General features: G+C 43.2%; 1 protein-coding gene across 1 annotated transcript in view; it reads right to left on the bottom strand.

Moving 5' to 3' along the window:
* Positions 1–25,765, bottom strand: part of asah2 (N-acylsphingosine amidohydrolase 2) — an 85,870-nt gene that overhangs the window by 5,020 nt on the left and 55,085 nt on the right. Inside the window, exons 16-20 of the mRNA XM_072557853.1 lie at positions 24,762–24,860; positions 20,428–20,523; positions 14,431–14,583; positions 12,566–12,625; positions 10,473–10,561 (exon numbers count right to left, since the gene is read on the bottom strand). Of these exons, the coding sequence (XP_072413954.1) occupies positions 10,473–10,561; positions 12,566–12,625; positions 14,431–14,583; positions 20,428–20,523; positions 24,762–24,860 (497 nt within the window). The remainder of the gene's footprint in view (positions 1–10,472; positions 10,562–12,565; positions 12,626–14,430; positions 14,584–20,427; positions 20,524–24,761; positions 24,861–25,765) is intronic.

Here is a 25,765-nt window from a genome sequence, read left to right as displayed (position 1 = left end):
CCCACAAGGTGTCAGATTTTCACCAAAAGTGTTATTATATTTTACTTCATTCAGACAGCAGTATAAATCTAACACATAGTGCATCTCTTCCCTTCCTTCAACTTCTCAACAATAAACCATTTATTTATAAACCATTTATTCTAAGACTTCCTGTAAATTCTCAGATGTAACACTTTGCATATTTTAGTTGCTGCCTAGTTGTTCTTTGCTCCCTTGTTATCAGATTAAAGTTCTGACCTTATACAATGAATAAAACCAATTTGGTTAAGAAGGGTATTTTGACATTGCCCAGGCCTCTACCCTGCCTGTCACCTTGTATGATTTTCATTCTAACATGTTATCCATAAAATGCATCATCACAGAATTTGTCATCACTGCAGAAACTTAAATGAATCTGGAAAACAGGATTTCAGTAAACATTCAATATCAAAACATAACAAAGAACTGCTGATGCTGGTAATCTAAAACAAAGACCAAATTTGTTCTCTCTCCACAGATGCTGCCAGGCCTGCTGAGTTTCTCCAGCAATTTTGTTTTGGCTTCAAACATGCATCATGGTAGTTCTATGTTCTTAACATGTTGGGGGATCAGTGAGACTTTACAGTGAATAGCCTATGTGAACTTTATAACAGAAAAACAAATATGTGGCAGGTGAATGTTTTGGAGAGTATTGATTTCCTTATTGCTCGCATTACTAACAGGGTCAGTACTGTGAAGCTAGCTTTTTGAAGTAACAAATATTCCCGGTTCCAAAAATTATTTCTGAACATAAATTGGGACAAGCAGCAATCTGCCAACAGAAGCTAAATTCGAAACTTTGCAGATAAGAAAGTTTATTTTTAAAAGCTTGAAACTCAGACAGAAAAACAATTCCACAATGTTGGAATTTGACTTGCTGGTTATCCATGTTACATCTGTGATGAATAAAGGAATATATTTAATGTTCTCAACTGGGAAGTGATGGCCCAGTGGTATTGTCATGAGACTATTAATTGAAAAGCTCAGCTAATGTCCTGGAAGCCAGGGTCCAAATCCAGCCATGGCAGATGGTGGAATTTGAATTGAACAAAACAATATCTGGAGTGAAGAGTCTACTGATGACCATAAAACCATTGTCAATTGTTGAAACAACCCATCTGGTTCGGTGATCTCCTTCAGGGAAGGAAATCTGCCGTCCTCACCAAGTCTGGCCTACGTGATTCCAGGCCCACAGCAATGTGGCTGACTCTCAGATGCCCTCTGAGATGACATAGCAAGCCATTCAGTTCTATCAATCGCGACAAAATCTCAAAAAAATGAAACCAGATGGATCGCTTGGCATCAACCTAGGTACCAGAAAAGATAACGGCAGAAACAGCCCTGTCGACCCTGCAAAGTCCTCCACACGAATACTTGGGTGCGACAGCCAAAACTGGGAGAGCTGTCTCACATACTGGGCAAGCAACAGCCTGAGATAGTCATACTCACAGAATCATACATTACAATGTCCCAGACACCAACATCACCGTCACTGGAGATGTCCTGTCCGTTAACTTTTTTTTCTTTGAGCGGAAGCAAACTTGACAGCTAATTACCAATTTACATCGACTAACTTCATAAATGTCCAGGTACTCTACTTCAGTGGTGTTGATTGAGAGGAAAACGTTGGTAAAAAGGAGAAAGTAAGGACTGCAGATGCTGGAGATCAGAGCTGAAAAATGTGTTGCTGGAAAAGCGCAGCAGGTCAGGCAGCATCCAAGGAGCAGGAGAATTGACATTTCGGGCATAAGCCCTTCTTCAGAATTCCTGAAGAAGGGCTTAAGCCTGAAACGTCAATTCGCCTGCTCCTTGGATGCTGCCTGACCTGCTGCGCTTTTCCAGCAACACATTTTTCAGGAAAATGTTGGTCACAATATCTGGGAAGCTCACTGCAAATCTTCAAAGAGTGGTTGGGAACTCAATACATTCAACTGATGCTGGTGTCTGGGACATTGTAGGGTATGATTCCGTGAGTATGACTATGTCAGGCTCTTGCTTGACTAGCCTGTGAGACAGCTCTCCCAATTTTGGCATTATTGCCCAGAGATTAGTAAGGAGGAGTTTACAGGATCGATAAGGATGTTTCTGTCATTAACTTTTCCAGCGCTTGGGTTGATGCTAAGCAATCTGTCTGGTTTCATTTCTTTGAAACTTTGTAGCAATTGGTATAACTGAATGCCTTGCCAGGTCATTTCAGAGGGCATTTGAGAGTAAACACATTATGTAGGTCTGGAATCACATGTCGGGCTTGGGGTTTAACATCACATCTGAAAGATGTTTGCTAGATGCACAATATTTTCACTAATTGACTGTCTTTAACTTTTTGCATGCAAACTTTCAGATTTTCCTAAGCCATGTACTTACATAATGGCAGAAATATAAACTCGCCTTGATTAAAATGATAACATGCTCAATGCTCCATGTAGGAATAATTATGCATGCCTGGCCTTAGGAAATAACATTCAAACACTGAGGTTAGCTAATTGTGTGCAATGCTAAGTAGTATTTGGAGACATCCAGTCGGGATAATACAAAGTACTTTCTGATGAAAAGATGTTGTGATAAATGCCTTAGTAGGCTGATGTATCCACTTCAATTTTATGTTATGTTAAACATAAGGAAACTGGAAGATATTATGAGGAAATTCGAAGATATTGAATTGAGGATCATCAAAACATATCACCTTTAATGTGTTGCTATAGTATTATTTTTGAATGCTGTATAATTAGTTAATCTTAGTGTGCACCTGCCGTTACAATGTTGTTCTCCCTTGCAGTTTTGGTTTCAAACATCACGTTATCAAAGTAGCCATAAGCACTTAACAATGCATGTAGGGCATTGTGGGATGAAACCTAAGGTAGCAAAATTGTCTATTTTTCAGTGCGCACTTGTGGTTTTATGCAAGCAATCCTTCCATTGAATGCGACACAACCCAAGACATCAGCTCTGGTTCATGTACTGCAGTCAGTGCGCAAATGGTGCGTTATGTCCAACCATTGTGGGCGGCACAGTGGTTAGCACTGCTGCCTCACAGCGCCAGAGACCCGGGTTCAATTCCCGCCTCAGGCGACTGACTGTGTGGAGTTTGCACATTCTCAAGGAAGTGACATGTCTGCGTGAGTTTCCTCCAGGTACTCTGGTTTCCTCCCACAGTCACAAAGATGTGCAGGTCAGATGAATTGACCATGCTAAATTGTCTGTAGTGTTAGGTAAGGGGTAAATGTAGGGGTATGGGTGGGTTGCGCTTCGCCGGGGCGGTGTGGACTTGTTGGGCCGAAGGGCCTGTTTCCACACTGTAAGTAATCTAATCTAATTACTATGGTTTTCACTTGATTATCAAGCTTGCCTGATTTCTCCCAAGAATCTGTAAATGAAAAGCCATAAATGATATGGGTTTTGGTTTCTTTTAACAAGAATATCTCCTTTGTCCTCTCATCGTGTTATTTTGCTACTTTAAACTTTCTGGTATAGGTAAACCAAAATCAGACCTATGAAAATTGTTGCATTTTATAAATAAAAGCATAGTACTAAAGTGAAGCTATTCTGAACCTTTATAACGGATTGTTCTGCCTCAACTGGAGGATTGGATCAAGTCCTTCCACTTTAGGAAGGATGCACAGGTTGAAGAAAAGGTGCTGAAAAGATTCACAACAATGATCGAAGATGAGAGACTGTGTTTATGTGGTTAGATGGGAGGAGACATGCTTTCTGCCCTCAGAGAGGAGGCAGCTGAGGGTAGATTTGATACAGGCTTTCAAAATCACAAACAACCTGAAAGGGGTAAACAGAGAGAAGCTCTTCCATCGGATCAGACAGCACAAGGAAGTGACAAAAGAACCAAAGATGGCATGGTAAAATATTATTTACTCAGTGAGTGGCTGGGGTTGGAAATAGACTGCTCTTAGAGAGCAGTGAAGGTAGAATCCATTGTGGCTCTCAAAAAGGAAATGGATAAGAACATAGAGAGGGAGATTCGCAGGGCTATGGGTTAGAGAATCAGACTGGTAGAATCAGATACAAACATGCAAATTTACAGCAGAAACAGGCCATTTGGCCCCTCAAGCCTTGCTCTGTCTGTCAGTAAAATCATAGCTCATCTGTTCGTGTTTTGAATTTTGCATTTCAATCTACCTTTCACAATGATTCCCTTACCTATCAACAATCTATTGAACTGCAGCTTAAATATTCAATGAAAATTGATGAATTGTTCTCACTAAGAGGCCTTCTGTGTTGAAATTATTCTGTATCACAATTACTCCTTCCTTCACTGTCATAACGATCAGAACTGAGCGCTTACCTGGGAGATTATATGCACTGTCAATTTATTAAATAAGCTCAGTCGCTACCTCATAAGTTAGGTTTTGCTTCTGAATATTATTGAAGTTTTCTCTGTGCTGCACTGGGCAAAAAATCTCAATTCAAAAACTCAGATGAATTGCTTGAGGATTGAGCTTTCATGATTCCACATGCTGTGCAACTGGGAAAGATCATGAAATAATGACAGTCACGTAAACTCTGCATTCAGATGTACCCATTAGTGAAGCACAAGACTTTCAGTGACATTGGGTACTGGAAGAAACATTAAATAATTCAATGGTTTAAGATTGACCAAATAAGCCAAACTTTCAGCCTCTACTGGAACTGAACTGCTGAATCGTGTTAATATCTTTATTGCTCAATCAGGACTTATTACCACACCCACAAACAACATCTCTCTACATGAAATCAAACAAACACAGAGGAAGAAATTTGGGCCATTGTATCTACACCGACTCTCAGAAGGAACTAACCAATTAGATGCACTCCACAGGCCTTCCTCCGTAACCCAGCAATTTCCACCATCCTTTAAGGACTTACCTAACTTCCATTTGAAAGGCATGATTAAATCTGCCTCCAATAAACTCTCAGGAAGTACCCACCAGAACATAAATACTTGCTGCACAAAAAACAATTCTTCATGCCACTTTTTTAGATAGCTGCCAATCTTGCAGGTCTAGACACTTCTGTTTGGTTAGGTGAACATGGTCATGCAGCCCCTGAAGCATGCTCCAAAATTCATCAAGTCATGCAACTGTACATAATATATCAGCTGACTTGCCATAGTTATGTGATGTCTACATCAGCTGTAAGTGCTTCACTTTAGTTTGTGGTAGTCTTTAAAGACATTACTTGAAACATAATGTCAGAAGTTACCACATTGTCAGAAGTGTGCAGTTGAGATTGAGAGAATTTTCAGAGAGCCAGCTACTCATTAAAAAAAAATTAAAAACACCGTCTGAAACTTTGAAGTGGTGGGCAAATCAGAATGGCTATGAATTTTCTATGCACTGCTGCATGGAAGTGAAACAAGATGTGAGACAGATTTGGATGTTCTTTCACTCATGATTATAAAGCAAGGAAATATCTGCAGAATTGAGCAATTATTGTAGTAACCCTGTTATCAGTGCTGAGGAAATAGTGACATAAACCTCATATTAGACCCTAGATCTCAGTGAGGAGCAGATGACCCAGACAAGAGAGATTTTTAGAAGTTTGAAGGCTTACTTTGAATCACATATTGCATTTTTATGAATCATATATGTTCAACATTTGAGCCCATGGGAAGAAAGAGACTTTGGATCAATATGTGATGGTACTAATACACCAGCTGAATCCTGAGATTTCAGTTAACTGTAAGCTAATCTCATTAAAGATAAGATTGTCATAGGTGTAAAGGATTCTGTCATGACGCATGCCAGCTGAGGGAGAAGTGTACTCTAAGGAAAATTCTTGATATGTGCAGAAGTTCTGATGTTGTCAATCGTCAGATTAAAGTGTCTTAATAGGAGAAAGCATTTTTCCACTATGCTAAGAGACATTCCAAGCTAAACAAGAAAAATGATAAAATATGTACAGAAGAGCACCCAAAATGATTAAGAGGAGAGGATAGGATGTAAGCATTACAGGGGACATCATGCACAAAAAAGATATGGGGAAAACTGCCCAGAAGCTCAATCACTTTGCACTTAAGGCCTATAAAACTAACTGCTGGAGAGACACTACCCAATGGTCCTGGGATCACGTGATACCATGCACCAGGGTATCATCAAGTCTGAAGGGGATAGGTGGCTTGTGACTGTTAGAATGATGGCTATATCACTCCTTGACATCCAATAACCATCACTGATTACCTTACTATCAACATCCTGGTGGTTACCACTGACCAGAAACAGAACTGGACTAATCATATAAACACAGAAATTGCTGGTGAAACTCAGGTTTGGATGCATCTGTGGAAACTGAAGTTCTGATGAAATCTCACCGGACTCAAAATGTCATCTCGTCTTTCTCTCCAGATCTGCCAGACATGCTGAGATTACCCAGAGATTTCTCTTTTTGTTTCAGATCTCCAGCATCTTTGTTTTATTTTGCCTATGTAGACATATGGCTACAACAGCAGATCAGAGGATAGGAATCCTGCGTTAGTAACTCACCTCCCAATTCCCCAAAGCCTGCCTACCACTCTTTGGATGCTGCCTGAACTGCTGTGCTCTTCCAGCACCACTACTCCAGAATCTGGTTTCCAGCATCTGCAGTCATTGTTTTTACACCATCAACAAGGGCCCATTCAGGAGGGATATGGAATACACCCCACTTGTTTGGATGAATGCAGCTCCAACAACACTTAGGAAGCTTGATACCATCCAGGACTTGATTGGCACTTCATCAAGCATCCACTCCTTCCACCACTGACATTCAGTAGCAGCAGTGTATACCATCTACAAGATACACTGCAGATCCTTAGACAGCAGCTTCTAAATCCATAACCACTTCCACCTGGAAGGACAAGGGCAGCAGATACGTGGGAACACCAGCACTTTCATGTTCCCCTCCAAGCCACTCAACATCCTGATTTGGAATATATCACCATTTCTTCAGTGTCACAGAATCAAAATCTTGGAACTCCTAATTGAATGGCACCATATCAACAAACATTTATTCTCTCTTCTGCCAATGTACTGTAGCATTAAGGACGATAGTGGTTCAAGAAAACAGTTCATCACATTCATCTCAAGAGCAATTAGGGATGGGCAATAATTGCTGGCCTCGCCAGCATACCCACACTGTCCTGAACAACTAAAAGAAACCTTAGCAATTGGTCACTTTCTCACACACCATTCACCGAAATGGTGACATCAGCCTATCATAAAGTATCTTCTACACACAGATCCAGCGGCAGAAAGGGAGGTAGCGACAGTTCCTCAATTGATGGACATCCCTAGACATAGAACACCACATGGCTTGTATTCATTAAGGAATCTGTACCCCCAACAATTCCATGATATGCTCAACAGGAAATGATACATTTCATCAATAACCACATATTATGCAACCATTCCCTGAATTGATCCTGTGCAATGCCCGTAAGGCTTTCATACTGGCAGAGTTTTGAGGGACAAAGATGATTCAATGAACCAATCACTGGTTGTTCACAGGTGCTGAGTAATAACTGCAACTATTAATGGGACAGCTGGCATGATCTCTATTCCTTTCATCTAATGGGTGTATAAGGGTACTCAGTGCACAAATATTGAGATGCTGAAGCAACAGCTACATTTTTGTATCAGTCATACAGAGTGTCACCATACTTTATCATTATTTTATATATGTAATTGCTTCTGCATTGCCAAGGGCAGTACCATCCACATTCTCACACCCCTTTCTTAAGGCTGCTGTTTTGATTTACCTTTTAGGTGTCTTCTGCATTTTTTTAAAAAAGTAGCCTGCAGAAATTTGTTGCATAGATTGGACTTGTTAATGGATGGGAATTCAGAAAGGAGTTGAGAAAATATACTGATGTGAGCATGTACAAGGAAGGCATTAAGCTCAGTGTTGATACAGGTAGGTTCAATGACAGATGGTTAATCCTTGCATCTGAACTGTTTGTTTGCATTGTTTTATGAGTCAGCCAAAAGGTGCAGTATCCTGTTCTTGTACCCCAAATTATTCTTACACTCAAAGCACCATGGATCACAGATTAATTACAATTAAAGTAAAATATATTTATAATCTTATAAGCAAAGCTACAAATAGCAGAAGTTGTAGGTTTTTTTTTGCTTGGTGCCTGACAAGAAAGCAAATAGTTGCTTTTTAAAGATACCTTGCAATAGTTTCTATTTTAGAAATTAGCAGCCAACAGAACAATTTAATTTTTAGGTTTATGCTCATATGAAAACCCTTGCATTGTTATCACAAAATATAATATGAAGGAGTTCTTATGAAGAAACCGCTCATACAGTCTTGCGCTAATATAAAAAGCAGTTCAGATGTGAGTGAGGGATCAAGTGTCTAAGTAGAGATTTTCCAAAAGCATCCTGCATTGTCACTTTCCTATTTATTGCCATTCAGTCATGCAGCCTATAAACTGAAATACAGAGACCTACAAGTAAGGCAGCTATTCAAACATACAAACTCAACATTAGAATCTGACACGATCAACCTGTCCTATCTTCAGCCTCACAAAGACATACCTGTCTCCTGTGGGATCATTGTAAATTAATCACCTCCCATAACAACATTGCATACTCAATTGTTTTAAAATGCAGACTCACTTTTAATGAGAAAGCTTTTTTTCCCTAATGACACCAGAATTAACCTCGTGGAATTAATCATTGCTCACTTCAGCAGCTTGATTGACACTAACAAAAACATCAACAAAACAATTTTGGTAATTAACTATTCAGCGTACTACCAGTGACAAGCAGCTTGGAATTGTCCTTGGAATTTCAAAGCTCAGTAACTTCAGATATTGACTTCTCTGAGGAAGTGGTCACTTCCACTCCCTCACTCGGGGAAAGATAAGTTATCCACAAATGTTCTCGTAATGAAGCACATGAAATCCTGAGTGGATTAGATCAGACTAAAAAGTCCAATCTATTCATTAGAAGAATTAACAAGAACATGTGGTACAGTGGTTGTCACTGTTGCCTCACAGCACCAGGGACCCCAGTTTAATTCCAGCCTCGGGCAACTGTCTGTGTGGAATTTGCACATTGTCCCTGTGTCTGTTTGGGTTTCCTCTGGGTGCTCTGGTTTCCTCCTACAGTCCAAAGATGTGCAGGTTAGGTGGAATAGCCATGCTAAATTGCCCATATTGTCCAAGGATGTGCAGACTAAAGGGATTAGCCACGGGAGATGCAGGGTTACAGCTGGGAAAAAGTGTGTGATGGGGATGGGTCTGGGTGGGAAGATCTTCGGAGGGTCAGTGTGGACTTAATGGGCCAAATGGCCTGCTTCCACACTGCAGGGATTCTAAGATTCTGTGACTCTCGTTACTTAAATCACATCCTCCAAATGGATAATGAGGTACAGGGCAGTGATTATGTGTGAACATGTAATGAATACTGTTTTGACCTTCTACATTACAGAAAGGAGGAAGTACACAGAGGAAAATGGAACAGGGTGGCAATGGAAGACTCAATATTTAGGAAGGTGCACTTCTACATTTATTGATCCTTATCATCCAACTGACTGACAATAATCTGCAGGCTGTCGTCATTTATGGAGGTTGTGGTTTGAATTTTGGTTTGCTGATATGCAGATTCATTGCAAGCTTTAATACATCAACAGCTAATACCACCTTGCAATAGCCCTAAGTGAGGCGAATAGTTGGTCTGTATTTAAAATAAAAATCAGGTTCAAAGTGTTCATCACATGTTGTAAACTTTTTTAAAAAGCCAGTCCACCTGACCCAAAGTACCATGTGACAATAGCATCTTTCTTCAGGATTTTGGGAGACACGTAGCAACTTATTAAACAATGGACATTTTCATGGTTCTTTTCCCAAAGCAAGTCATCCCAAGGTCCTTCACAGAAGCTCATGGAGAGTAATGTAAGCGTCAGAGATATCAACCAAAAGGTTGATCAAAGAGCTGAGCATTATGGATGGCCTAAAAAAAGCAGAACAAGTTGAAGAGGAGAAAAGACACAAAGAAATTTAGGCAAATAGGTAAACTATTCACAAATGGAGGCAGCGTGTTCATCCCTATACACTGCATTTTCAAAATTCTTCCAATCAACAAATACAGCAGTTTCAAAATAACCAAGATATTTAAAATGTAAACGATTCTTTAAGCAATTTAAGCTATTCCAAACAGTTCCTTGTGCAGTTGAAGAGCCAATAGATTCCAGTTCCTCACTCTTGGATGAGGGACAGTAATTGGGATGCTTCCCAGAATGAGGTACAGTGAATTGGAAATCATTTTAGGATGATGAACCATTGATAGGAATTCTCTCAGGATAAAGAACCAGTGGTTAGGCTTCTTCCCAAGGGGATGAAGAAAGCATTTCAAGTCCTACTTAATTATTTGAAGCATTAATTTGAATTGGAGTACATTGATTAAAGAGGAAATGTTAATAGCTAAGGACTATTCCTGCTCCTGATTTAATTCTAATGACAATCAAGAAAGAGTTACCTGGTATCCCAGGAAGCATCATTGTACATGACAATCCAATTGCCAGTGTCATTCTCATATTTTTCTACTGTCAGAAACGTTCCACCAGCCTAAAACAGACACAGTATTGTGCAAGTGTGAAAAATAGTCAGGCCGAGATTTCAATTAATAAATGAATGTGATAACAAACAGTTTAGTAGTTAAGTTAAATGACAATAGAATTTCAATTATTTGTGTTCCCTTTTCTAATTAACCTTAGGGATCTTTTTCCTATCAGCAACATTCCTCGATTCTACAAAGTCTAATGTGACAGATCACAGCTGTACCACTATACAGTCACTTAGTATCTAGGTCCCAGGATACCATGGTTACAGCGAGTTAGACCAAAAAGGTTCCCCCCAACGGTGAAAGCAGCCATAATGTTCCTTTTACAAAGGTGATACTATGGGTCTTTGTGCTGATTTCCATGTGATCTCATTTGCAGACATTCCAATCTCATCAATGAACAAATACCAAGACTGTCCGCAGTACAGAAAGTGAAGAGATCTATCCGAGGCGTTGAATATAATTGAAGGATTTGATATGACAGTTCTTTCCTCTATTGTTGAGACACCAGAATAAGGAGACATGCTCTACAACTTGTAACTAAACCATTCATGCCAACATCAGGATGACATTGTACAAAAGGGATTGGCAAACTGGAACTCTCTCTCAAAAACTGCTGTTGAAATTGAATGAACAATAAATGTCGTGATTGAAATTGATTCATTGTCATGAAGTGAGAGTGTTATTCAGTGAGATTGTTGGTAAGGTTCTGAAACTAATGCAGGTCGATGGAATAATGATGCAAACCAGCCATGATCCATGTTCAAAGGGCTGAATGGCCTACTCTGATGTTCTCCATGTGTTTGTCAGTAACTGTGTGCCAAAAAGGACAATAAAACCATGTGTAGGAGCAGATATAGGTCATTTGGCCCATCAAGTGTGCTCTGTCATTGAATAGGATCATGGCTGATCTGATAATCCTAAACTTCATCTTGCTGCTTTTCCCCCCAAAACCTTTGAATCCCTGAATGATTAAAAATCGGTCTTTCAGCCCTGAATACGCTTATTGACCCAGCCTCAACAGCCCTCTGCAGTAAAACTTCCTCAAATAGACTATCCTCCGAGAGAAACATTTCCTATATCCATCGTAAATGAGCAATGCATCAGTCTGAGATTTTGCCCTCTGGTCCTAGATTGTCCCACAAAGTGAACAAAAAAATCTCAGCATCCAAACTGTCAAGCTCTCGATGAAACCTGTATGTTTCCATAAGGCCTCACCTGATTACTTGACCCCAAACTACTCAACCTGTCTTCATTGGACGACACGGTGGCACAGTGGTTAGCACTGCTGCCTCACAGCGCCAGAGACCTGGGTTCAATTCCCGCCTCTGGCGACTCTGTGTGGAGTTTGCACATTCTCCCAGTGTCTGCGTGAGTTTCCTCCGGATGCTCCGGTTTCCTCCCACAGTCCAAAAAATGTGCAGGTTAGGTGAATTGGCCATGCTAAATTGCCCACAGAGTTAGATGCAGGGGTAAATGTAGGGGAATGGGTCTGGGTGGGTGCGCGCGCTTCGGCGGGTCGGTGTGGACTTGTTGGGCCGAAGGGCCTGTTTCCACACTAAGTAATCTAAGTAATCTAATCTAATAAGAAAATCTCTCCATAACGAGGGATCTACTGGGTTGGAATGTGAGGTGTGGTTGGGAGCTGTAAAATTTAAAAGCTGCTGTCACACAGGATTTGCTGCTGGTCTAACTGACTCAGCCCACAGGTCAATCAAGCAAGGGGAGGGACTTAAAACATGAAAATCATAAACAGACTCACTTCCCTTTCACTAGTGAGGTTATGTCCATTCTTATGAGTGAGCACAGCCTTTGTTTGAAAGTGTTCAGTATTTGTCATCTTTATTGTGAATACCTTTTGTGATATTGTACTGGGACTCACACCCACTATTTGAAATGATCTATGGTACAGGTTGAAAGTGAGTCTGCTGAAGGCGATCTGCTCATTTCAAGTAAGTGCAAATGTTTTAGCACGCCCCTCTTCCCAAGTACCTGATTGAATCACATACCATAGAAGCCACCGAGTTCCGAGGATTCCCACTCACAAACGTCACTTCCGCAATATCACCCTACAGCAAATACAAACATGTGAATAGATATAAATAGCATTGATCCTGGTTGTTCCTTCATTCCGTCAAAGCTAAGCATAAAATATCACAAAGTTAAAAATCACACAACACTGGGTTATAGTCCAACAGGTTTATTTGGAAGCTCTTACTTTCAGAGCGCTGCTCCTTCATCAGGTGCCACCATCACAACCACCTGATGAAGGAGCAGTGCTCCGAAAGCTAGTGCTTCTAAATAAACCTGTTGAACTATAACCTGGTATTGTGTGATTTTTAACATTGTAAGCCCAGTCCAACACTGGCACCTCCAAATCATAAAATATCACAACTTCTCAAACCAAACAGTTTTGACATATTTTGAAGTGCAAAGTAAGCACATTTCCCACAGCTCACCAAGCATATAAAAATACATATCATAAAGACCTTATTCCTGACAAAGGGCTTATGCACAAAACATCAATTCTCCTGCTCCTTGGATGCTGCCTGACCTGCTGTGCTTTTCCAACACTACACTCTTGACTAGCATAAAGACCTGTCTAGCTCTTAACTTGTACTATTTTAATCAATCTACGGTTACCTCTCAAAATCTCACCTTACTCTCAAACAAGAGATTTGCCTCAGTAACCAATAAAAATCTCATTACCACTTATGCTTGAATGCCCTTGATCCCAGGTGATCAGCAAAGATTATCTCGTAAAAGCCGTTTGCTTGGGTTGCAAACACAACGAGATAACATCATTCTTGGGCAGTCAGGTTTTTAACAGCAGAAAGCTGAGAGTGTAAGCTTTCAGTAGGTTCAGAATGAGTACACAGGAGGATCGATAGGGATAATTTTGTTTCAACGAGGCACTGTGGTACAAGGAGAAATTCACCATTTTATACTTTTTCCTGAAACCAAGTCAAACTGAATTCCGTGAGTATGTTATGGGGCAGGAGGTGGGGGGAGGCTAAATTGGCATCAGGAACACAAATGCCAGACACAAAATTCCAGAAAGAGAGACAGTTTATTTCAGGGGACAAAGTGCCAAAACCACGGGGATGACCCTGCATGGGTAAGAGGCATGGCTGATGTGAGGCCAAGCCCCATGACCTACACAGTTTGGGTCAGTGAGGCGGACCTCATGAAGCATGTAGACCACACGAAAGTTGCAAACTCATAAAACACACCCGGCCCCTCAGAACATCCGGACAAGGCTATCGGAAACCATGGGTTGTCTCCATCTGTCTCGTGAAGAAGCCTCAGACTTCAAGACGGACACAGTGGATGTCACAGCCTCAATGCCTTTAACACCTGAAGAGCATTCATTTCTTCCAAGAGGCTCTGGGTGCAAGAAGCAAGCTATAGTCTGGTCCATATTGCCCATATCTTAGGCTGAGTTAGAGGAACCAGATCCAGTGCAAAAGCACCCCAGGGGAGGGTACAAGAAAAAGAACAGGACTACATCCCCGGACATATAGGGAGAGAGACAGAGTGATTGTAGAGAGGTCAGCTCATAGAGTATGAGTTCCCTGATTGGGGCTGTTAACATGGTCCATTCATGGAATCATAGCTGACAGTTATATAAACAGGAGTGTCAGAGGTTCTGCTTACTCTAGGAGCCGGCTCTGAGGAAGCTGGATCAGTGCGAACATGTAAATAAAGGATGACTTGGTGAAGCCATACCAGCCTCTGGGAAGTTATTCCCAAAGGGAAAACCATGTGCTGATTAAACAGCTGAAATCTGCAGCAGTAATTCACAATTCCTTCCAATTCCCAAATTTTGTAAACATGTTAATTATGGAAATATGGATAAACATGCATTACTTACCAGTCTGTATGATCCTTGCACATCTATTAGTACATCACCAAAAGATGTATTAGCCGGTGTTTTATCAACTGGATTCGGGAACAGCAATGAGATCAGCTGCTTGTCAGAAAAATTGGGTGGCTCTGGACCTTTGGGCAACTGATTGACAGAATCCTAGAGCATGGGAAACAATTACAGTTTATAATAAGCCTTTTGCTGGTTATTGACCCAACTAGAAAGGAAGGAAATGATTCTGAAATTAACTGAGGAAATTAGATAAAGTACTGTAGTCACAAAGTTTGAACAAAGTGTCATTTATGGCGTTAGAACTGGATCAGGATAAAGCAACTAAAAATAAGTTCACTTCCTAATGCTCAAGCAACATTGCCGAAAACAAGATATTTCATCTGGTAAACAGGAGGTCGGAATGGTCTACAAGTTCAGTCTGAATGAGCTGTTGTAGAATTTAAAGGTTATGTAGATGGACCTCTGATGTAAGCTGTTGCGTAGCTGTAACCTCAGCAGCTACGTATTAGTACTGAGGGAGGCTGGAACCCATACAGTACAGTGCATGCTACTCTGTAAAAACAATGACTGCAGATGCTGAAAACCAAATACTGGATTAGTGGTGCTGGAAGAGCACAGCAGTTCAGGCAGCATCCAAAGAGCAGCGAAATCGACGTTTCGGGCAAAAGCCCTTCATCAGGAATAAAGGCAGTGAGCCTGAAGCATGGAGAGATAAGCTAGAGGAGGGTGGGGGTGGGGAGAAAGTAGCATGAGGACATGGAGGCCCTGGGCCTCCTTCACCGCCGCTCCCTCACCACCAGACGCCTGGAGGAAGAATGCCTCATCTTCCGCCTCGGAACACTTCAACCCCAGGGCATCAATGTGGACTTCAACAGCTTCCTCATTTCCCCCTCCCCCACCTCATCCTAGTTTCAAACTTCCAGCTCAGTAACTGTCTCCTTGACTTGTCCAGACTTGTCCGACCTGCCTATCTTCTTTTCCACCTATCCACTCCACCCTCTCCTCCTTGACCTATCCACCTTCATCCCCTCCCCCACTCACCCATTGTACTCTATGCTACTCTCTCCCCACCCCCACCAGCTTATCTCTCCATGCTTCAGGCTCACTGCCTTTATTCCTGATGAAGGGCTTTTGCCCGAAACGTCGATTTCGCTGCTCCATGCTACTCTGTAGCCTTGCCATCATGCACAATTGTTTAATAAACAGTGTTAACCTAGAAGCCTGGCCTGAGCTTAAAAGAAAACCTGAAGAACCCATTTTAGAACATGTTACTACATGGTGGCTGCAGTGAACACACCGGTAAGATATAGATGGTGCTTTTCTTAGAAAGATCTGAAGATTCGTGAGGCAATGTTTGCGTGAGCATGGGGCACGACTGATTTAAAAAGCAAAAATTCTCAAAAGACTTCCCAAGCATCGAGACTTGACGGCTTACACAAAGTAGGATGGAGTAGTTGAAGGTGAGATAAGATGAGGCATACTCCAAAGTGGAAGCATGCTTGCAGCAGCTCAGTAGTCCTTTCCAAGTCCCTTCAATGCTGTTGAAGGAATGATAAGGGCACATGGATTGGAGTTGTGGTACAGAGTCCCCACAGGCCTGTTTGAAGCAGAAACAGCAACAGTTCCAGCCTGCTGAAGAGATCCTTAAACCAGCAAGGTGTTGGTGAAACCTCAGGAGAAAGTTTCAGTCAGCCCCAGTGGCCTTTGATGTTTACTTCCAAGAATTTTATTATTGAATGCACCAAGAGTAAACAAGGATCCCATTTGACTCAATGCACTCGATTGAGGATTTATATAAGGTGACTATTTTTATGAACAACACAGAATTCAGCAATGAGCTCATTCAGATTCTTGACACCATACTGCTGACCTAGTCTAGTCTGAACAGGCCTGACAAGATACAGCAAGTGATGCAATGGATGAGGCAGGATCAGCCATAAAATACAAACCCCAGGAGATGGTTCAACACCAGCCTGAACCTCAGCTTGACTCCATTCATTGGCTAGGCCCAAAGATGTCTGCCTCTTCCTACAGAAGCCTACCAAAAATGCTCAAAAAAAAGGTAGGAACCACCATTTTGAACTGTTGGCATTTTAATGGAAGGAAGCATTGCAAGCTTGTCCAGCATGAGGCACACAATTTATCCTAGCAGGCTCGAACACTTTCAGTAGCTTTGCTATTTCAAAAATAAACCAAATTAACAAACTGAACTAAAAGCAGAATACATGGAAGTTCCACACTTTCTTGGTAAGTAGGTGTCATTAGCTTCACGGTAAATGTTGATGATCTGGACCAGGATTACTGAGGTAACATTGAAAGTCAAGAATTTTGATGTTAAATCACTTCTTGATTATTAGTGTGTTACTTGACAGTTAAGAATGGCTTCAGACTATACACCTTTGACTGCTCAAAATCAAAAATGATGGTCTGGACACCTTTTCATTTGAAGGTAATTTTGCATAAATATGTGCCTACAATTGTATAGTTATTAAGGAGCCTTTTTACATCACACAAAATCCTTGCTGAATTAGCAGGTATACATCCCAATAAGTCTTTTATAGAGGCACCAGAGTTTGAGCCAAGGTAAAGGACGTTTCCTATCAACGTGGCAACAACATTCTACTTTATAACGAACTGCCATGTCTATATACTATCTAATTAGATTCCATTATATACAACAACCTCTCCAGCAATTTGAGTTTTCATCTACAGCAGATTGGAAGCCAATTTGTGATGATCCCCCACCACTTTCTCGGCCAACTGAAGTCACAAAAATACTCGAGGATATTCTGTGAAGAACTTTCTTTTCTAAGATTTTCCATGGGTTTGACAGGTTTTGGGGTCCTCCTCCAGCTGTGTTTGAAGAGGGTGAGCCTCTTTCTACTTCAGAGATTCCTAACCAGGAAACAAATCCTGGAATGAACCTTATAGCATTCCATGTCCAAAAGACAAGACCTGGACTATGAGCTGAAAGGTGGCAAGTAACATTCACAACACACAAATACTGGGCACTGACCACCTTTAACAAGATAGAACATAATTATTGTCCCTTCACATTCAATGGTGTTACTATCACTGAATCCCCCTACCATCAACATCCTGGGGGTCACCATTGAGCAGAAACTGACCTGGAACAGCGATGTAGTGCCGCAAGAACAGGAGTGTGAAAGAATACTCCCCACTTGCCTGGATGGGTGCAGTTCCAACAACACTCAAGAAGCTTGACACCATCCACGACAAAGTAGCCCACTTGACTGGCACATCAACAAACATCCATTCCTACCACAACACTGAGTAGTAACAGCATGTCCTATCTACAAGATGCACTGCAGAAATTCACCAAAGATTCATAGAGAGCACCTTCCCAAACCTATGACCACGAAGGACAAGGGCAGCAGATATATGGGAACACCGCCACTTTCAATTCGCCTCAAAGCACTCACCATCCTGACTTGGAAATATATAGCTATTCCTTTGTATTCACTGGGTCAAAATCTGGAATTCCCTTCCAAATGGCATTGTGGGTCTACCTGTGAGGGTCAGCAGATAGAGGGCAGCAGTTCAAGAAGGGTGCTCACCACCATCTTCTCAAGAGCCATTGCAGTTAGAAAATAAATGGTGGCCACCCAATGATGGCCACAGTCAATGATTGAATTAAAAAATACCATGCAACTAGCAGAGCCAGTTCCACCTTTCAAGACTCTTCAAATCTCGATGCAGTACACTAAGAACTCTCTGATACTTTTCCACATTAGACTGAGTAAAATTCTTCAGTTACTCCAATGTGGATGCTAGTTTAGGTGACCAACAGTGTTATTGGAAAGAACATGGTGTGAATCTATTGATGATGCAATAAAAGTGTCAATACTTCCAGCTTTACAAGGTGGTCACAATGATCTTTCATTTGGCAGTATGCCTCATGTGATTATCCAAGAATACAAAGGACTGAAAATTTGGTACTGACAGAAAATTCTCCAACAACACTGAAGCATGATAATACTATTCTGTTTCTGAATGAGAGTCTGAAAGATTCTCCATCTTCGTCCACAGACACTGTCAGACGTGATGGCAGTCAAAACCGAGATTCCTTCCCTCTCACCTTTTAATCCCGGATACCTTGCAGTAACTGGAGATGCTATTTTGACAGTCCTGACTGAGAATCATCTAGAGTCAGCAATAACCTTTGAAGAGATTTTTGTTCATTCTTCGTAGTTCCTCCAGGAATCGTTCAAAGAAGTGAATTAATACTTTGCAGTCTTCCCGAAGGTTCACTCCTTTCTTCATCCTACACCTGAGAATGTGGGAGAAGGACCTTAAGATGTCATCGCCCTTCTGCTGTAGTTGACCAATGATGCTGCTCAGCTCTTCTTCAATGGTTCAACTTCCCCCTTGAACAGTCTTTCATTGTCAGATCTTCTCTTCAACAGAAGATAGCATGAAAGAGACAAAACTAATTGCTGTTCAGTCAAGCAGAAGTTGTACCCTCTCTGTGCTCTCCATCCACATTTAGCTTGATGCAGTAGACTGTAGGCCGACTATCCTCTCAATACGATAGGATACAGGATAATGTTACTGTTCCCATTTATTTGGTTCAAGTTACTGGAAGTGCAAATTCAGGTTTACCAGCCCATTTCATACACGGAAAAGTTTTAAGTCTCCACTGCACTTTAACTGATGAAGAATGGCGTTTGAAGGAGATGTTGGAGATGGACATTCAGTCAATGATGGAAAAGTTTCAGTTCAATGTTTCAGCTCATAATGTCAAGAAAACACATTTAGTTCATAATGTTGGAAACTGACAAGGTACTGGGGAAGATGTAGAGATAAAGTTTAATGAATGTGTAGATGAGGCTGAGATAAGCTGTGACCTCGGTAGTCATGTGCTAATATTCTAAGAGATTGGAATCTGTATGACACAGAACTTGCTGCACTGTAGAATTACCATCACATACAGTCCAGTAACAAAGATTGTTTAACAGTAGCCTGGGCATTTGGCCGAAGTCTCAAAAGTACCCAATTTAGAACAGTTTACAAAAGCCACATTTTGTGATTCAGCACCATGATGAGTTTTAGTATAATCGGATTCTGAAAACATGTTATGAAATAAAATCCTAAAAAAATTTAAATTATATAACTGTTGGACTTTTGAAAGTAGGTGAAGCTTGAAACTGTTAAATACAATGTCTGGCTTGAATATCCATCATCAGTAACTGCGAGGTTGGATCAATTCATAATTTGGCATGACTTCTAATGGGAAAAAATGGCATTTTTTTACAAATTTGTGCCCTAGTCGCATATCTCCCAGTTCATCCGGAATATTCCATGTACAGACGGCCACCGATTTACAAATGTTCGACTTATGATTATTTATACTTATGAATGAGATTCCATATTAACATTAATTCTAAAGATCCAATATCTGAGCATTTGCTCGTATGTCTGAACAGCTATTTTATGTTGTACTGTATTGTTCTCCCACTTGTGTACAATTCTACTTACAACCTACAAACCTACTCAGAATTGGAACCCTTTCATAACCTGGGGACTGCCTATACTGGAAATGGCAAGCGAAGTCCACTGAGGCATCTCGTTTTCTAGTTTTTAAGATATTACACAAAGTCTAACACACAGCATCATGACAGGACTATAATTACGCATTACACTCATCCAAGATACAGATTGAATCATTACATTTTTGTAGGGGTAAACCCGTTTCCCAAATACATGAACTGTCTTAACCTTTAACTCTGGGCACAGTAAAAGCATGAAATAAAATTACTAGATTTAAACAAAAGCAACTTTCGACAAGCTAGTGTCTAATCACATACATTAACTTAATTGACTTGGGGTTCATATCTATATGGTAATTTATTTATAAAATTGAAAATAAAATTAATGAAAGAGGTTAATCTATGTTTGCTTGGACCATTCATCAGCAGGATTTCAGATAATCAGCTCTGAAAATGAAAAACAATAAACATACAGACTGACCTCTGCTATGGCCTTAGCCAAACCTTTAAACTGTTGGATGTAGGCTGAGAGTGTGTGAGGTCCATATATGGTTGATGCAGCCTCATAGCGTTGAACCTGTTAAACAAATGAATATTAATTAATTATCTGAAGGGCAGAAATAAACTGCAACAATGAGTTACTAAACTCAATGCTAAGGAATTAATACTGTTGGTGGAACAGATGGACCTAATATAGGTCCAGTATTGAAATTTGGGTGGTGTTTATTGAAGAAATTGCATTGTAACCCGCTGCTGGTAAGGTCCAATGAACTTATTGAAACAGCATCAGTTATTGTCAGGGCAACCTACTGGCATTTGTGAAGGACTGATACCCTGCTTCAGGTGCTAGCCTTGGTTGGCTTTTTCTGCCCTGACCAAATGATGCGGGCTGCATACCTGGAAGCACATGTGCCCCAACACCATCCTAGAATCATAGAACGCCTACACAGTGTGGAACCATGTCATTCAGACCAACACGTCCACACCAACCCTCTGAAGAGTAACCCACCGAGACCTTAAACTATTACTCTACAGTTACCCCTGACTAATGCAACTAGCCTACACATCCCTGAACACTGTGGGTAACTTAGCATGGCCAACTCACTTAACCTGCACATCTTTGGACTGTGGGAGTAAACGGGAGCACCTGGAGGAAACCCACACAGACAGTCACCCAAGGCTGGAATCGAAATACTCAGTAGCTAAATTACTTAGATGCTAAGTCACTCATTTTGCGTTCAGACATTTGGAGTATCACCAGTGAACGTCTCCCCCTACACACCATTCTGCAGGAGGAACAAAAATCTACTTTGACTTTGGACAAAACAAATTGCACCAATCTTCAGATTGTGTCATGCATTCAATTCATTGGCAATGACATGTCGCAATCCTCATCCCGACCTCAGAAATTCACATCAAACAAGGGCATGGGCTGGAGAAACAGCATGTGTAGATTGAAGGTAATGAATACTGATTTTAAATAAGGGACACATTAGGCAATGTCCAAAGTCTCTGACGGTAGAAGAGTAATTTTCAAGAAATCGCCGCCTAAGTTTGATGGCACAGAGGAAAGAGTGAAGTGAGGTCAAATATAGACACTAGTCTGAAACCTCTCTCGGCTTGGAGGGCTAGGCCTGAAAGTTCAAATTGAACCATGTACAGTATAGTGTGTAAAATTACACAATTTCTGACTGAGCCACTAGATGGAGAACTGTGCTAAAGCAAAGCGCTCCGTATGTCAGCTTCATGTTGAACAGTAATGCTGAGGGCACACTGAAGTAAAGGAATATAATGACTAACGTTGTAGAAGCAAATTTCTGACGAATCTCCAGCCCGTTCAATTTGACTGATAAAAACTCGTAAACAATTTGAGCAGAAATAACATTTTGGATTGTGAAGAGTCTCTGCAAATTCTAAAATTAGTGTTGAAAATCTCACTACACCAAGTTATAGTCCAACAGGTTTATTTGGAAGCACTAACTTTCGGAGCACTGCTCCTTCATCGGGGGAGGGGGGGGGGGGGGGGGGGGGGAAGAGGGGGGGAGGGGGGGGGGGAAAGAGGGGGGGAGGGGGGGAAGGGGGGGGGGGAAGGGGGGGAAGGGGGGGGAAGAGGGAGGGGGGAAGGGGAAGGGGGAGAAGGGGGAGGGGGGAAGGGGGAGAAGGGGGAGAAGGGGGAGGGGGGAAGGGGGGAAGGGGGGAAGGGGGGAAGGGGGGAAGGGGAGAAGGGGGAGGGGGGAAGGGGAGAAGGGAGGGGAGAAGGGGGAGAAGGGGGAGAAGGGGGAGAAGGGGAGAAGGGGGAAAGGGGGGAAGGGGGAAAAGGGAAGGGGGGAAGGGGGAAAAGGGAAGGGGGAAGGGGGAAAAGGGGAAAAGGGGAGGGGGGAAGGGGGAAAAGGGGAGGGGGAAGGGGAAAAGGGGAGGGGGAAGGGAAAGGGGGGAGGGGAAAGGGGGGAGGGGAAAGGGGGGAGGGGAAAGGGGGGAGGGGAAAGGGGGGAGGGGAAAGGGGGGAGGAGAGGGGGAGGAGAGGGGGGGAGGAGGGGGAGGCTGAAGGGGAGGGGGAGGCTGAAGGGGAGGGGGGAGGGGGAAGGGGAAGGGGAAGGTGGGAGGGAGGAGGGGGGAGGGGAGGAGGGAGGAGGGAGGAGGGAGGGGAGGGGGGGAGAGGGAGGGGGGGAGAGGGAGGGAGGGAGGGGGGGAGAGGGAGGGAGGGGGGGAGGGGGTGAGGGAGGGGGGAGAGGGGGAGGGAGGGGGGGAGGGAGGGAGGGGGTGAGGGGGGAAGGGGGGGAGGGGGGGAGGGGGGGGAAGGTGGGAGGGAGGAGGGAGGAGGGGGAGGGGAAGGGGAAGGAGAGAGGGGAGAGGGAAGGGAAGGGGAAGGGGAAGGGGAAGGTGGGAGGGAGGAGGGGGGAGGGGAGGAGGGAGGGAGAGAGGGAGAGAGGGAGGGAGGGGGGGAGAGGGAGGGGGGGAGGGGGATGGAGGGGGGAGAAGGGGGGGAGAGGGAGGGAGGGAGGGGGGGAAGGAGGGGGGGAGGGGGAGAGAGGGGGGAAGGGGGGGAAGGGGGGAGGGGGGAAGGTGGGAGGGAGGAGGGAGGAGGGGGATGGGAAGGAGAGAGGGGAGAGGGAAGGGAAGGGAAGGGGAAGGGGAAGGGGAGGGGGGAGAGGGAAGGGGGAGAGCGAAGGGGGAGAGGGAAGGGGGAGAGGGAGGGGAGAGGGGGGGGAGGGGGAGGGGGAGGGGGAGGGGGAGGGGGGGGGGAGGGGGGGGGGAGGGGGAGGGGGGGGAGGGGGAGGGGGGGAGGGGGGGAGGGGGAGGGGGGGAGGGGGAGGGGGGAGGGGGGAGGGGGGGGGAGGGTGAGGGGGGAAGGGGGAGTGGGGAGGGGGGGAGGGGGGGAGGGGAGAGGGGGATGGGGGGGGAGAGGGGGAGGGGGGGAGGGGGAGGGGGGGAGGGGGAGGGGGGGGGAGGGAGGGGGGAGGGGGGGGAGGGGGGGAGGGTGGGGGGAGGGGGGAGGGGGGGGGAAGGGGGGAAGGGGGGAAGGGGAAGGGGGGAGGGGGGAAGGGGGAGGGGAGGGGGGAGGGGGGGAGGGGAAGGGGAAGGGGGGAGGGGGGAGGGGGGAGGGGGGAAGGAGGAGGGAGGAGGGGAGGGAGGAGGAGGGGGGGGGAGAAGAGTGAGAGAGGGGAGAGGGAAGGGGAGGGGCTTTTTATTTGTAATTTCTACCATATACAACTGATACAGCATTCCTCCAGGACTGAGAGTGCTACATGGACAGCACAGACTATATACTTGTACATGGCATAAAGTGTGTAAGAAGTGAAAAACACACAAGTCACAGTGTAACAGAAGAATGATAAATAAAAGACATTTTTCGAGCAGCAATCCGAAACCATGCAAAGAATTTCAGATGAGAAAGAGTTTGATTATACGGTGTTAAGGAGCCTGATGTCTCGGGGGAAGAAACTGTTGCACAGTCTGGCCGTGAGAGACTGAATGCTCCAGCACCCTCTGCCAGATGGCAGGAGGAAGAAGAGTTTGAGTGAGGGGTGTGTGGGATCTTCCACAATGCTCTTAGCCTTTTGGATGCAGCATGTGGTGTAAGTGTCTGTGATGGAGGGAAGAGAGACCCCGATGATCCTCTCAGGTGTCCTCACTATCTGTTGTAGGGTCTTATAATCGGGAGCAATTCCTGAACCAGGCAGTGATGCAGCAGCACAGGGTATCCTCTGTAGACTATGGTGACAATGGGGTGGTGGGAGGTGGGCTTTCCTCAGCCTGCACATAAAGTAGAGACACTACTGGGCTTTCTTGGCGACGGGGCTGTTGTTGAGGGTCCAAGTGAGATTCTCTGCCAAGTGAACGCCAAGAAATGCGGTGCTCTTCATGATCTCCACAGGGGAACCGTCGATGTCCAGCAGAGAGTGGTCGTTCTGTGACTTCCTGAAGTCAACAACCATCTCTTTCGACTCTCTTTGTTCAGAGACAGATTGTTGTCTCTGCACCAGTGTATTAGCTGTTGCACTTCCTCTCTGTATGCTGACTCGTCGTTCATGCTGATGATCATCAGCAAACTTGATGGGATTTAACCTGAGCATTGCTGCACAGTTGTGTGGGTTCACCAGCTAGGCACTGGGAAAGAATGGGTTATCTTATGAAGATAATTTGGACAGACCATAGCCAGGAACCAACAAATGTCTACCCTTGAATTAATTAAGAATGGTTATCATTTTAAAAGGAAAAAGAACAAGTATTCTGGTGCAATTTTATTAATTTAAATTATGTTTCCACAACACAAAGCCTGTTGTTAAAGTACCCTCTGAAAATACAGTTCATTACCTGATATTCTTCATATGTCGTGATATAATGTGTATAAACATTACATAGCCCTGAGACAACGACATCAACGTCCTTCAATGACCCAGTGGATTCAAGCTCCTGCCAGGGAAGAAATAAGGAATCTATTATTACTGCATCGACAATATCGGTGATAATAGGAGCATTTATTAGCCCTTAATAGTTAGTTCCCTTAATTCAAAACTGCTCGACAATTTCTAATATTAAATATTATTAAGTATCATCTGACAATACATAATAATTGCCTTGGGCATTAAGGTTTGAGGTAGTTTATTGACAGAGAGGTAGGGCTTTGGTCAGGGAGTTTATTAACGGAGGGTTAGGATTTTGGTCAGGAATGTGCTTGTTTCTTGTCAAGCTTTCTGATTTAGTAAGCTTGGTTTCGTACTACTGTTGTAATATGGCTATCACTCTGGCCAAGTTCACTCATGACTGTGTGGAGGGGGCCATTTTCTTTTAAGGGACATAGTAATTCTTTCAGTAGTGGAGCACGCTCTGACGTCCTGATGGTTAGTTCAGGATTTGCTATTAACTGAGGTGTGGGGGATGGGAGCTAATGATTGAAGATGTTTGACACTGAGTGAGGGATGTAGCAACAAGCAACAGATTTTGAAAAATTTAGAGACAGATTTGTATCTCCTTGAAAGTACAGGTATACACTACAATCAGATCAACTTTGAGTTACTCACTTAGCCAATAAAAACTTAACATACCCAGAGAACATTGCCCCCAAAATAAATGATAGTCTGGGCTAATACCATGAACAGAATCTCAGCATTTAAAGAGAAGTAAGGAAAAACTCCATTTATTTCACACCCCAGGAAGTCCCAGAGGTTTCATATCAAATTGGATATTTTTGCTCTTGATTAGCAGTCAATGTTTTAAGATGGCCTTATGAATTTATTTCCACTTGTTGCAGACTACCTACATTTATCATTTTAGATTAGATTAGATTCGATTCCCTACAGTTTGGAAACAGGCCCTTC

This window comes from Chiloscyllium punctatum, chromosome 38 (genome assembly GCF_047496795.1).
Source record: "Chiloscyllium punctatum isolate Juve2018m chromosome 38, sChiPun1.3, whole genome shotgun sequence".
Lineage (NCBI taxonomy): Eukaryota > Metazoa > Chordata > Chondrichthyes > Orectolobiformes > Hemiscylliidae > Chiloscyllium > Chiloscyllium punctatum.
Note: the sequence above shows the minus strand (reverse complement) of the source record. Positions and strands in the feature narration are given on the sequence as shown.